At 53.0% G+C, this 12453-nt stretch overlaps 2 protein-coding genes across 6 annotated transcripts in view; both read left to right on the top strand.

The window, feature by feature from the left end:
• Nucleotides 1-288: 288 nt before the first annotated feature.
• On the top strand, nt 289-2701 carry MFSD6L (major facilitator superfamily domain containing 6 like). The gene has a single exon (XM_027691824.1). The coding sequence runs from the start codon at nt 289-291 to the stop codon at nt 2266-2268; it is 1980 nt and encodes a 659-aa protein (XP_027547625.1). The 3' UTR covers nt 2269-2701.
• A 4988-nt stretch (nt 2702-7689) lies between these two features.
• LOC113971640 (uncharacterized protein C16orf45-like) overlaps nt 7690-12453 on the top strand; it is an 18198-nt gene continuing 13434 nt past the window's right edge. For 2 of the 5 annotated variants that reach the window (XM_027691763.1, XM_027691764.1), the window contains exon 1: nt 9590-9741. In XM_027691763.1, coding sequence (XP_027547564.1) covers nt 9672-9741 — 70 coding nt within the window. In that variant the 5' untranslated portion in view covers nt 9590-9671. Of the gene's footprint in view, nt 7712-8829; nt 9058-9328; nt 9360-9589; nt 9742-12453 lie in introns of those variants that run through there. The other 3 variants (XM_027691766.1, XM_027691767.1, XM_027691765.1) reach the window with 3 other exon arrangements.

Here is a 12453-nt window from a genome sequence, read left to right on the forward strand (position 1 = left end):
ATCGACGAGAGTCTGTAAGAAGAAGAACGCAGCTGACCGCTACCGTTGCTTGAAATTTTAGGAAAGTTCCATCATTCCCAACAGGACCAGTGAAACACGGTGGCCTTCTCCAAAACCCTGTCCCGCTCTGGGATCCCGCATCCCGCGGGAAGGGGCCGCTCGCGGCCGTTCCCCCCCGGGCCGGCAGACGGCGCAGGGCAGGAGCCCGCAGGGACGGGCAGGGGAGGACCCGCCGGGGCTGCGGGCACGGGGGGACCCGCCGGGCCGGGCCGGGCCTGCGGCGGGGCCATGGGCGAGCAGTGGCCCTTGGGCCGAGCCCTGGCCGTGGCCGCGCTGTCCCGGCTGCTGCGGGGCGCGGGTCGGGCCTGCGCCGCCCCGTTCCTGCCGCTGTTCCTGCGGCTGCTGGGGCTGCCGGCCCCGCTCGTGGGCGCCGTGGCCGGGGCGCGGGGCCTGGCGGCGGCTCTGGGGGCTGCTCCCCTGGGCTGCCCGAGGGGCCGCGGGAAGCGGCGGCTGCTGCTGGTGGGCTCGCTGGTGGGCTCGGCGGGGGCCAGCCTGGGGCTCACCCTCATCCCGCCCGCCCGCGGGGCCGCGGGGGCCGCGGGCTGTAACCACAGCGGGCACGGGGTGCTGGCCGCGGTGCCCTCCGCGGAGCCCAGCCTGGTGCCCTCCGCAGTGCCCATCGTGGTGCCAACCATGTCCCGGGACAAGCCCCGGGACGGAGCGCTGACCGCCAGCGCCGTGGCAAATGCGAGAGCCGTGTCAAAGGAAACGGTGAGAACAACTGCTGGTGGTGTGTTGGCAGCGAGCAGGATGCCAGCACCGAGCGGTTCAGCCTTCCAAGGGTTATTTGGCACGAGGGTTACGCTTAAGGAAAACAGCGGAGGGGTTGGTGAAGGTGGTACAAAGGCACGTGGCCACTCGGATGGACCACCTGGCTGGAGAACTGATGTGGAAGATATTAATCGGGAGACTCAAGAAGCAGAAAAGCTGGCTTCCTACAGACCTTCCTTCCCTGGACTCAAGGAGGAAATGAACAGTGTGGGTTCTACTGCAGCTGATCTTGCTGAGGAAAGCCTTTCTGCTACTGCAAGTAATGAGCCTTCTTTGATTAAAACAACTCTTTCCACTGTTGCAGTTGAGTACATGTCTGAAAACCTCTCAGACAGTCAAGATGTCAACTTTGAGGCAGCACAAAGCATCTTGCAGGACAGAGAGCATCAGATTTTTCTCCTGGTCCTGGGTGCTGTCGTGCTTTGGGAGCTGTTGGGCACTTCTCTGGAAAGGGCGGTGGATGAGGGTGTCTATGAATACCTGGACTTTGTGGATGCCACTGACAGGTACGGCAGGCTGTGGATGTGGAGTTCCCTGGGCGCGGCTGCCGGTGCCTGCGGGGTTGCTGTCCTGGTGGATCAGCTGAATTGCTTCCTCAGCGGTTCCATCTCCCGCCTCGCTGTCCACTTCTACGGCTACGCCGTGCTGGTGACGCTCTCGCTGCTCGTCAGTGCCTTTTTTCCCAGGCACAGTGCCCACATTCCCAGGAAAACCGACCGTGGTTTTCCCAAAGCCCTGGCGCTGCTGTGGAGCGACGGCCGGGCGCTGCTGTGCGCTGGCACCGTGTTCCTCGCCGGCGCCGCCAGCTCTGCCGGGCACAACTTCCTCTTCTGGCAGATGCAGGACCAAGGCAGCAGCGAGCTCCTCATGGGGCTCTCCGTGTCCGTGGGGCTGTTGGCTGAGCTGCTGCTCTGGCCCTTCAGGGGGAGGCTGCTGAGGGCTCTGTCGAGCGGCGGCGTGGCCGCGGTCGGTGTGGGCCTGCTGGCGGCACAGCTGCTGTGCTACTCCCTGCTCCGCCATCCCTGGGCCGTGCTCCCCGTCCAGGCGCTGTCGGCCTTCAGCAGCGGAGCGCTGTGGTGGGCGCTGGAGGTGACAGTGGGTGACATTGCCCCGCCAGGCACCGAGAGGTCCCTGCGGGCCGTGCTGCGGGGTCTGTGCTGCGGAGCAGGAGCGAGCGTGGGCAGCTTTGCGGGGGGGTTTGTGGTGGAGCGCTTTGGCCTGGCAGTGCTGTTCAGGGCCTGCTGTGCTGCCCTGGCGCTGTGGCTCTTTGTGTTCTTCATCGTCCAGTCTAAGCTGCCACGGCAGAAAAACATTAACTATTCTCGTCTCCTGGCTGCTGATTCCAGTGATATGAGTGACTCTGATGAGGAGAGCGAGAAGGACTGGCTGGTAAAAGCTATGAAGGATGAAAGTTTTAACAGGAATTGGATACAGTAGCATGGGATCAACTAAGCTGTACTTGAATCTGTGGGGTGGTAACATGGTATGATGGTGATGCCCAGAAATTACTAATAATTCTAAAGTGCTGAATATATACAGTCTGTATTTGACAGGAGAGATTTTTATTTTGAAAAAATTTATAAACCTTATTTTCTTAAGAAAAAGTGTTTTGTAGTAATTTTTCCTTTTTAACATAATGATTTTGCTTCCAAATCCCTAATAAGGTATTTCAGGTATACATTTGCTGGAATGAATGTAGCTAAGTTTCTAGTCCAAAAGCAAACATAAATTGAATTGTTGCTCCCAGAGCTGTCAGTGAAAGCTGTGACCTGTTCTGTGACACAGTAAATGGAAAATATTGTCATGTTGCCAGTACATGAAACTCTCTCAAGGTGCTCTGTCTCTGAACTCTTTGTACTTTATAAGGGATGTGAATAAAAAATGATTCATCTGCTCTGCTTTGATTTGTAAAATAAGGTTTTGCTGCAGTCTGTTTGCCTTCTGTTTTGTGGTCTAGGTATATGGTTAAGTGTGCTTCTGCTTGGAATCTGTTGGAAAAAACCTCCATGTGTGGAAGTTCCTTGTGTGGATTTATGGAGGGTGTGGCACCCAGCATTCCAGGTGACCAGGAAGCAGCCAGCCCTTGTGACTTGTGTCACAAGGGGGCTGGGAATGAACTGAAGGCAATATTCATTCAGCCTTGGCACTGGTGGAAGCTGCTGATCCTTCCTGGGAGCAGCACCTTTATCCCTGCCAAGTCCAGAGGGATCCTCAAGCTGCACGTGTGGGTCAGCACAGGCAGGGAAGCAGTTTGGACAACCACAAACCCACAGGAGAAACACACAGAGATGAATTTATTTCTGTTCTCTTGCTAAGTGGGGGATCCCTGAAGCAACACCTGGGCACAGGTGCAGGGCAGAGAACAGGCACTCAGTCCATGCCAGAGGATCACAGGCTTGTCAAGGGTTATTCCCACCTGCAAAGTCACTTGTTTACAGTCCTCCTCCCATTCTTCCTCTTTTAACCCATTCTTCCCAACACTGCCTTACCTGCCTTGCCTTTCCTTCAAAGGCACACAGATTGCAGCACCTCTTAAGGAGGTAAGGTTTCCTTACAAATGAAAAATCAGTGGTCTGATCTCATTAAAAGATCTGTGTCAGACTTCAAATGAGCCTTAGAGTCCCTTCAACCACCATCAAAAGCTGCTGACAGTTTATGAAGTGCTTCCTTGGACAGGGAGCTGCATCATTCCTTTGCAGAGGGATGGATTTTAATAACATCTGCCTAAGTGGTTTACAAGCCCTGAGACAAGGCAGCTGCAAAAGGCAGAATATTTATTTAAATGCATATTTAATATGTCATATGCAAATGGCCTTGCAATCTGTCACCCTGCTGTGTTCTGGGCTCGGCAGGAAGGGGTTGGAGACAAGGAAAAGACACGCCTTGGAGATAATCTCTTTCTCTGTATGCATCGATTCCACATTATCTGTACATCAGATGCTTTCAGGGTAATTAGCTCTCTCTTTTCCTGGCACAAATCCTCAGTGCCATGCAGAATGCTCCGCTGGAATGGCTCTATACATAGAATTGTCCTCCTGCCAAGAATAGCTGGAACTTTTTATTAAGATATTATCTTCTCCCAGGAATTCAAACACAAGTTGAGAGCAATTTTAGTGCCAAGAATTTATCCTGGCCTTATTATCATATAATACCTCAGGAACAAAAGTTGTTAATAGAGCATCTGACTGCAGTCAGATACATCCCTGCAAGCAGCACATCCCAGAGCCATCAGTGCTTTTGTGAGAGGAACAGAAATAGCTGGAATGGTTTAAAATGCAGTTGCTTCTTTAACTGGAAGTGCCTGCCCTGGTTTGAAGCCAATTACCTGGGTGATATGTGCTCTTTTTGTTTGCTTCAGCACAACATCAGCTGCTGTAATTGCAGCTTTGCAAAGAGAAGCCTTGGAATGGAATGGCAGGTGCTGGTGCAATCCACCTGTGGAGAGGGGTGGTGGCTGCCTGGCAGAACCTGGGGTGACTCCCCTGGGATTTTACCTCATTTTTGGGTAGGTGTGCTCAACCACTGCTGCTGTGAACAGGCAGGATTTAAGGTATGGCCCAAGGCTGAACTTCGGTGTAATAATACTGGATAATAAGATTATTTTTTTAAATTATCGATCCAGTAAACACATTTGGTGCTGATTCAGGGGAGGATCATATTAATGCAGTTTGAAATGCATCCTGAATTACAAACCACTGTGGAATGAATGTGGCAGAGGCTCATTCACTGAAGAAATTGCTTTAACCACCAGCTTGATTAAATCATTTTCACTGAGGTTTATATAAACCAGTTCTGTGTGTGAGCTCTGCAACACTGGGGGCTCAATTTCTTCCTCTCTGATGGTCACAGACCCTCCAAGCCAAAAGGGTAAGGAAGGAGGTGGACTTAAATTATTCTGTGTGAGCTCTGAGCGTGGCTTTAGTGTTCTTGCAGAAGTAAGAATGTGCCAAGGCATTAAGTGCTGTTGGGAGTAAAATTTTAATGGAGAAGAACCAAACTGCCTTTAGGGAAAATAGGTTCTCTTGATGTGTTTCCAACTACATCCGAGGTTATTTTTGCATTACTTTGCAACTATTTGCAAAAAAAAGATGTAAAAACTTCTGTTTCTTTAAGTTTTTATTCTTAAGCAGCAGTTGTAAAGATAAAAGTGATTATAAGATCATGTAAGATTTTACTTTTTGCCTACTTTGAGCAAATTTTAAAGGCTTATATGTAGAAATACTAATTTTTCCCCCCTTGGTGTCTGTCCAGGGTCTAAGTGGAGCTGTGTCCTTCTCTGAACACAATTAGATGTAACTGAGCTCAGGAAGCAAAGAGGAGTTAGTGTTGAGGAACAAGTTCCATACAATGATGGCCTTTGTAGGTCTTAGATTTTAAAATTGATATAGCTCAGTGTATGGGTACTTTGTGAGAGGTTTCAGAGGAGCTGAGTGAATCACTTTTCCTAGATGAGACACCATCTCCCAAAAAATAACAAAGACCTCTTGAAACAACTTGGGTACTGTGCAGGTGGTTTCAGGATACAACGGACCCAGGAGCTGAGAAACTCCTTGCATCTTTATCCTGCTTTGTAACAACTTGTTCCCGAGTTATAAGGGAACTAAAATTACAGACTCTGTCTTTATTTTATGATGGAATATTACAAATGTTTCCTTCAGCTCCTCTGTGTGCACCTCACATCTGTGATTGACTGCAATAGTGTGGTACTCCCAGAATGGGAAATTAGGGAAAACTCTATAAATGTTAATTTTTCTAGTGGATCTGATCAGCATGGTAAGATCCTTCCTAGGGCTCTCCAAAGATTTCTGTGATTCAGCCAGCAACCACAGCGTGGTTCTTTGTGGACTGTAGTGAAACCTGCCCAAATGTGTTCACAGAGAGGTTTTTGTGTCTTTGTAATGAATTGTTTTTCAAAATTTTAGATATGGTCCATGTAAGGTAAATCCATTTAGCTGTAGTTTCAAAAGAAGAGGAGAGTGATGATTTTGAGAGTTGGGGTCCCAGCACAGGAGGGACACGGAGCTGCTGAAACGAGTCCAGAGGAGGCACCAAGAGCATCAGAGGGATGGAGCAGCTCTGCTGGGAGGAAAGGGGAGAGAGTTGGGATTGTTCAGCCTGGAGAAGAGAAGCCTTGGGGTGACCTAATTGTGGCCTTCCAGTGCCTGAAGGAGGTACAAGAAAGATGGAGAGAGACTATTTACAGGGGCCTGGAGTGACAGAACAAGGGGCAATGGCTTCAAACTGCCAGAGGGAGGGTTAGATGGGATATTAGGAAGGGATTCTTCCCTGTGAGGGTGGTGAGGCCCTGGCACAGGTTGCCCAGAGAAGCTGTGGCTGCCCCATCCCTGGAAGTGTCCAAGGCCAGGTTGGACGGGGCTTGGAGCAACCTGGGCTAGTGGAAGGTGTCCCTGCCCATGGCAGGGGGTGGAATGAGATGAGCTTTAAGGTCCCTTCCAACCCAAACCATGCTGTGATTCTATGATTCTATTTATCAGGAGGGAGCCAGTGTGAGGGAGTCTCTGCTAATTTACACTGTACATTTCTCAGGGAACAGATGAATTTTGCTCTGTGGTTTCTCCCTGGTTTTGCTGCCATACAAATTACTTTTCTGGCCAAGGGCATTTTTTAGCTTCAGTTGAGACCATAAAACTGTGATCCCAAATGTAGAGGTGGGTACGAGGCACCTTTACAATTAACCTTTGCTTCACCTTTGGTATATTGAGAAGTCTTGCCTGAAGAAATCAAGGAACAGTTACTGTGACCCCCCCAGTACAGCAGACAGGGAAGTTGTTGGTAACATGATTTTGGTTTTGAAAATTTGAGAACATTTCTGCCTCCAGTCAGGTTAGAAGGTCAGACCTGTGGGGGTAGTTACAACACTGAAAGCAGAAGGCTTGTGTCAACACAGGGTTTTGTTGTTAGAAAAGGGGATTTTTAGCCAGGAAACATAATCACATGCTGAAATAACTTTAATTCAAAGCATGAATTAAGAAACACAAGCCTGATTTTTTGCCAAATGCTAAGGAAAATGGAGTTAGTAAATACTCTGGACTAGTTATTCTGACTTGTACATCCCTCCATAAGAACAGACATTCAGGTCCTTGGGACCACAGTGCTTTCTCAGGGAATCTGTCACCAAGATGCACCTGAGTTGGCAGCGCAGGACCCATGAGTGTCACCTTGGAACTGTTTTTGAAGACTCAGAATTTGTTCTGAGTGGTATCTGGTGTTTGCTGTCGAGAACTTCAAATGCCTGTGTCCATCCTAATGCTCTCCAAGGTGCATTTTAATTCTCTGTGTGTTTGTCAGCCCATTTCAAGTGCCTGGGGGATTGTGTTACTGTTGCTTGGTACAGGCTGGTGCTCTGTTTGTAACCCTATAACATATGTGTGCTTTCTGTCATTGTAGGTGCTTCATTTCTGCAGAAGGGACTGTACACAGGGAATATTTGCACTAATGTGAGTCACCTCAAGGCCCATTAAAACTTCTGAGCCTCAGAATTGAAGGACACAGAGCGTACCTGGGTGAAGGAGGAGCCCCAGTTGGTGAGGAGCAGACGGTTCCTGGACCGTGTGGTTGCACCTGATTTGCACTTACCTCTGCCAAATGGATTTGCACATCACGGTTCCATTCCATGCAGCAGAACAAATGGCATGTGTTAATTGGATCATAACTCTGTGTGTGACTCTGGACTGTTTGATTTACGCCCGTGCTTTTATTGAGAATATGAGTGAGCGTATCGAATGTGTCCAATTCAAGTTGAGCCCACGGCAGATCTGGCTGCTCATGGTGAAAGTCATCCTGCAGAATATGCAACTGAAGAACTGATTAAAATATTTACAGGTTCATTTTCTGTGCTCTGGGGAGCAACCAAAACAAGGTGAGTCACTTCAGACCCAAGATCGAAGTTCTAGTGATGGTGGATGCTCATCACTTAATCAGCTGAGGAACAGCCACTTCATGACTATCCTTACACTTCACATTAAAACAACCAAACCAATCAATCCCAGAGTGGCTGTGTCCCTCAACTGGCCTTTCCTGTCCAGCTGGGAGCCTGGGAGTTGAAGTCACAGTGCAGCTGCCTTGCAAACTCAGGGCATTCCAGAACAATTCCTTTGAATACAGAAACTCTGTTTTTCAAGGATCACCGTTTCAGCTCTGGGGTCTGTCACAGCCCACCTTGGTGGCCTCGTGGCTTTGTGCTGTTCCTGTCCACGAGGTGATCCTGTGTTTTCAGAGGATTTCTGGAGCAAGGTGCTCCTGTGGCTGCCCACAGTTCACTGGCTGCTGCTGTATTTGTAACTCAGAGCAGCAGCTCCCATATCCTGTGTATTTTCTCCTGTTTTTACACACAGACTTAATTCTTGTTCTGTTTGTATGCCACAGTTATCCTCAAAGAATGAGGCACCATCTCTCTTGCACTCATTCTGGTTTTTGAACTGGATCAAAAGTCAGGAGCTCCTGTCTGGCTTTTGGAGATGGGAATTCCAAGATTTTGCTCGGATTTATGCCCATTCCATAGGGACATTTCATCCAGGTGAGCTCAGCAGCCCATTTCAGTGGGGAGGGAGCAGCTGGAGGTGAGGATGCTGCTGGTGTTCTGTGCAGGGGCTGCTCCCCCAGACCCTTCCCTTGTGTTGCTGTGTCTGTTTTGCTCGCCCATGGCTTATTCTATTGCATTAACTATGGACTTGCAGCAGTTTGGCTGCCAGCTGAGCAGGGGACAGAGTGAGAGGACAGAACCCCACAGCTGCTCCCCTGGCCCTCACCTTTCCACTGCTGCTGCCACTGCTGCTCCCCAGCCCGGTGACTTTGTGTGGCACTTCCCAAACTGACCCTGTGCCCCCTCCCCAGGGTGGGGTGTCCCTGAGCCTTGGACCTGTGCTCTTGACCAAGCCATGCAAGACCTCTGCTCCTGCACCATGGGGACATCAGTGTCACCTACAGGCACATCCTAGCAGAGAAACGTGTCCTAGCAGAGGGCTGTGTGTTTTGGAGAAAGTGGTGGTGAGGTTTGTGTCCATGGGTGTGAATCCTCAGCACAGGAAGGGCTTCTGCTGATCATAAAACCCTGCGAGCAGAAGGGTTTAGAATCCACTCCCCATCCCCACCTTCTCTGCACCAGTTTGCAGGGACGAGCCTTCAGGACAGTGGAACTGGGCACTGCTGTGTCCCACAGCAGACCCCGGCTGGAGAGAGGAGAAGATCACCAAGACCCTTGCTGAGGTGGGTGTTGTCAGCGTGCTCCCAGCCAGCCTTAGGATTCCAGACCGACACGTACCTTGGAACGTTCTTCAAACACTTGCTGTTGGGCTTTTCCATAGGGAAAATTACTTCAGTGTCTCGCCATAGCTTTGGGGGGGCTGTTCCGTGCCGTGCCTCACCCTCAGCACCCCCGAGTCCCACACTGCTCTGCAGAGCCCGATCACCTTCAGTGCCCGGGGCGAGGGGAGAGCCCCCGGCCGGGCCCGGGCCCCCACCCGCGGGGCCGCTGGTGCTGCCCGTGCTGCTCATGCTGCGGTTTTTGGGTGGGTCTGGGTTTGAGGTGGGGACGAGCACCGGGGGATCTCCCGGGTGAGGCTGCAGGGAGCGGGCGGGGGCGCGGGGGCTGCCGGCAGAGAGCGGAGCCCCCGCCCCGGCGGAGCGGAGCGGTGGGATCGGGGGCAGCCCCCGCCCCGGCGGAGCGGTGGGAGCAGCAGGAGCGGAGCGGCGGGAGCGGAGCGGCGGGAGCGGCTGGAGCCCCCTCCCCGGCGGAGGGGAGCGGTGGAATCAGCGGGAGCGGAGCGCGGGGAGCGGCCGGAGCCCCCGCCCCGAAGGAGGCACAGCGGGCTGGGCTGCGGATGGAGGGGAGCCGGACCCCTCCCCGGTACGGATCCATGGAGTCCACCCGGTGGCCGCCTGCGGGGCCAGGTGAGCGCGGCGGGACCGGGACGGGCAGGGCACGGCCAGAGCCGAACTTCCCCCCCAGGCCGCCCCCGGCGGCTCCGGGACTCTCCCGGCACCCGAGCCCTGGGAGCTGGAGGGGAACCGGCGGCTTCACCCATCAAAAGGAGCCCCGCGGGTGCTCCCCGGACCGCTCCCGGCACCTCGGGATTGGGGCAGGAGGAGAAGGATGGACGGAAGGGAGGGGAGGGATGGATGAATGGATGGATGAATGGATGGATGGGAGAGATGGACGGAAGCGGGAATGGAGGGAGGGAAGGGGTGGCTAGGGGAGAGAAAGGACGGAGAGAAGGGGCTGGGTGGGAGGAGGGGTGGCTGGAGGGCACGCACCGGGGGGAGATGTAGGGTCGCATCCCGCCATCCCGCTGCTGCTGCCCGGGCGGACACGGAGCCGCTGTGCTGGGAATGCTGTGACAGGGAGACTGGGGTGCCCGCCCTGTCCTTCACCGCTTTTCCACCTCTCTGACCTGTTCCTCCAGTACGACACGGGGTGAGAAGAGGGTGGGATGCCAACCAAGGGGATTACCCTGTGCAGAGTCCCCGACCTTGAGGTGGGAGGAAGGGTCGAAGTGCTGGGCTGTGAGAAGGAGATGCACCTGCAATCCCTCTGCTATGACGTCTCTGCGACCTCTCCCCTTCCCTATTCCTTTCTGCTACTCCTTAGCCCCTTGACCCAAAGGGTCGGGGACAGGCAGCTGGAAAGGCAGGGGAGGAGGGATGGAGCAAATTCCTGCTCGGTACTGCTTGGCAGGGGTGTGTGTGTGGTGCCTGTGAAGCTGCTCAGCTCCTCGGTGGTCTGTTCGAAGTTTTAGTCCTTCTCCTTTGTGCCTTTCAGCACAGTATCCTCCCCAAACCTTCACAGTCTGGGAAGTGTCTATTGGAAACATAGATCCTTGGGGGATAGGAGCACTTCCATCACCTGGATCCTCTGCTCCCAGCAGCTGGGTGCCATCAGGGTGGTCCTGGGACTGGTGGTGCTGGACTCAGGGTGCTGGGTGTGCCCCGGGCACCCCCCTCCTCGGGTGCCTGTGAGCAGGGCTGTGGTGGCTGCGGTGTTTGCTGGTTCAGTGCAGTTCTGTGAACTCCCAGCTCCCGGGGACCCTTGTGATGGGTGAGAACATGGCAACAGTCAGTGTCTGCTGTTTGAATGCTGTTTGCTCCCAACCAGGAAACATCAGGCCAAGCCTGTGAAGCCCTGAGCACAAGCAGCCCCTTGCCCTGCTCGTGCTCAGGAGGTGACCCTGGGGAGGTACCTACAGCAGTGGGGTGTTGCACGGGGGCTACACCTTAGTGATACCCCCATGAGTCCTCCCAAGGTACCTCACCTGTGAACTCTGGTCCTTTTTATGTCTAACGTGGCCCCACTGGTGCTGGCTGTGCCAGGGGCTGCACAAACACAGCCAGACAACCCCCCTCTGGCTGCAATGGGCCAGGACAGCACGTTTGTCCCTGGTTTACGAGAGGGAATGCTGGCAGGGAAGCAGTGCCATGGTTTGCAGGCTGTCAGCAGCTGTGACCTCTCCTGTCTGAGCATGGTCTTGTCCTCGGGACTGGTGTGCTGTACATTGGCAGACCTGGAGGCTCGTGTCCGTCCTGGCAGGCAGGGTGGTGGTGGGCAGAGCACCCCCTCTGACAAGGCTGCCCAGAGCTGGGCCCTGCGTCATCATCACTCTCATTGTCAAGTTTGTGCAGTAAGGGCTGATTTTGAGAGGCTGAATGCCCCCTACCCGTGCTGCTTTCTGGAGCAGAGGAAATCACAGGGCTGAGTTACAGAGTTCTGGGGATGGAGCCCCTGTGAAGAGCTCTGACCCCTCCACAGGGGACTGTCAATCCATTGTCCAACTTTAATCATGAAGCAGATTGCTTCAAACTCAACCCTGCGCTGGTTGTTGCTGTGACTCATCTCAGGCTCGCTGCTGCCTGTCTAAATGTTTTCACCAAAGCCATATGGAGTGGAAGTCTCTGGCTATTATACTGCTCATTAATGGAGCCCTCCCCCCCGGGCCGTGTGTGATGATTAGAGCATCTCTGAGTTTCAGTCAAAGCTTTTTCCCCCTCCTTGGTTTGCCAGGTTGAAATAGTGCCAGCTGGGGAGTCTTTCAGCTCGGGCAGCATGGGGTTGATTTCTGTGTGTGGCCCTGCTGCTGTGTGTGCAGCTGTGGGACCAAAGGGCCCCTTGAGCCACACATGGGGCCATCCCCAAAGGGAGACTCGGACTGTGAGCTTGATCACAGCTTTAATAAACATCCTGCCTTGGGCAGGAGAAGAAACCTGGTGTAAAAAACCCATTCTCAGCTTTGGCAAAACCATCTCCAGTGAGATCTTTTTGCCAGCTGTCTGGAATTTAATCCTGCAGGAGCTCCCAGGGTCTGTACCTTTGCAACTGCTGGATGTGTTGCTGCCATTGCACAGGTCTGTGGGGACACAGGGCCCTTTGTCAGAACAGCTGTGACCTTCCAGCCTGCAGTGCTGAGGTTCAGGAACTCAGCATCACCCCCTATCTGCCTGGAGAAAACATCTCCTGAGCCATCAGGGAAGATTCATGCACATTCCAGTCATGTCCATCAAAAATCAATTGTCATCAATCTCATTACATGGAATCACAGAGGAAATTGGATTGGAAGAGACCTCTGGAGATACTGAGTTCAACCTGTTGCTCAGAGCAGACTTGGTAGATCA

The sequence above is a fragment of the Neopelma chrysocephalum genome, unplaced genomic scaffold, assembly GCF_003984885.1.
Source record: "Neopelma chrysocephalum unplaced genomic scaffold, ASM398488v2 Primary Assembly neopelma1_84, whole genome shotgun sequence".
Classification (NCBI taxonomy): Eukaryota; Metazoa; Chordata; class Aves; order Passeriformes; family Pipridae; genus Neopelma; species Neopelma chrysocephalum.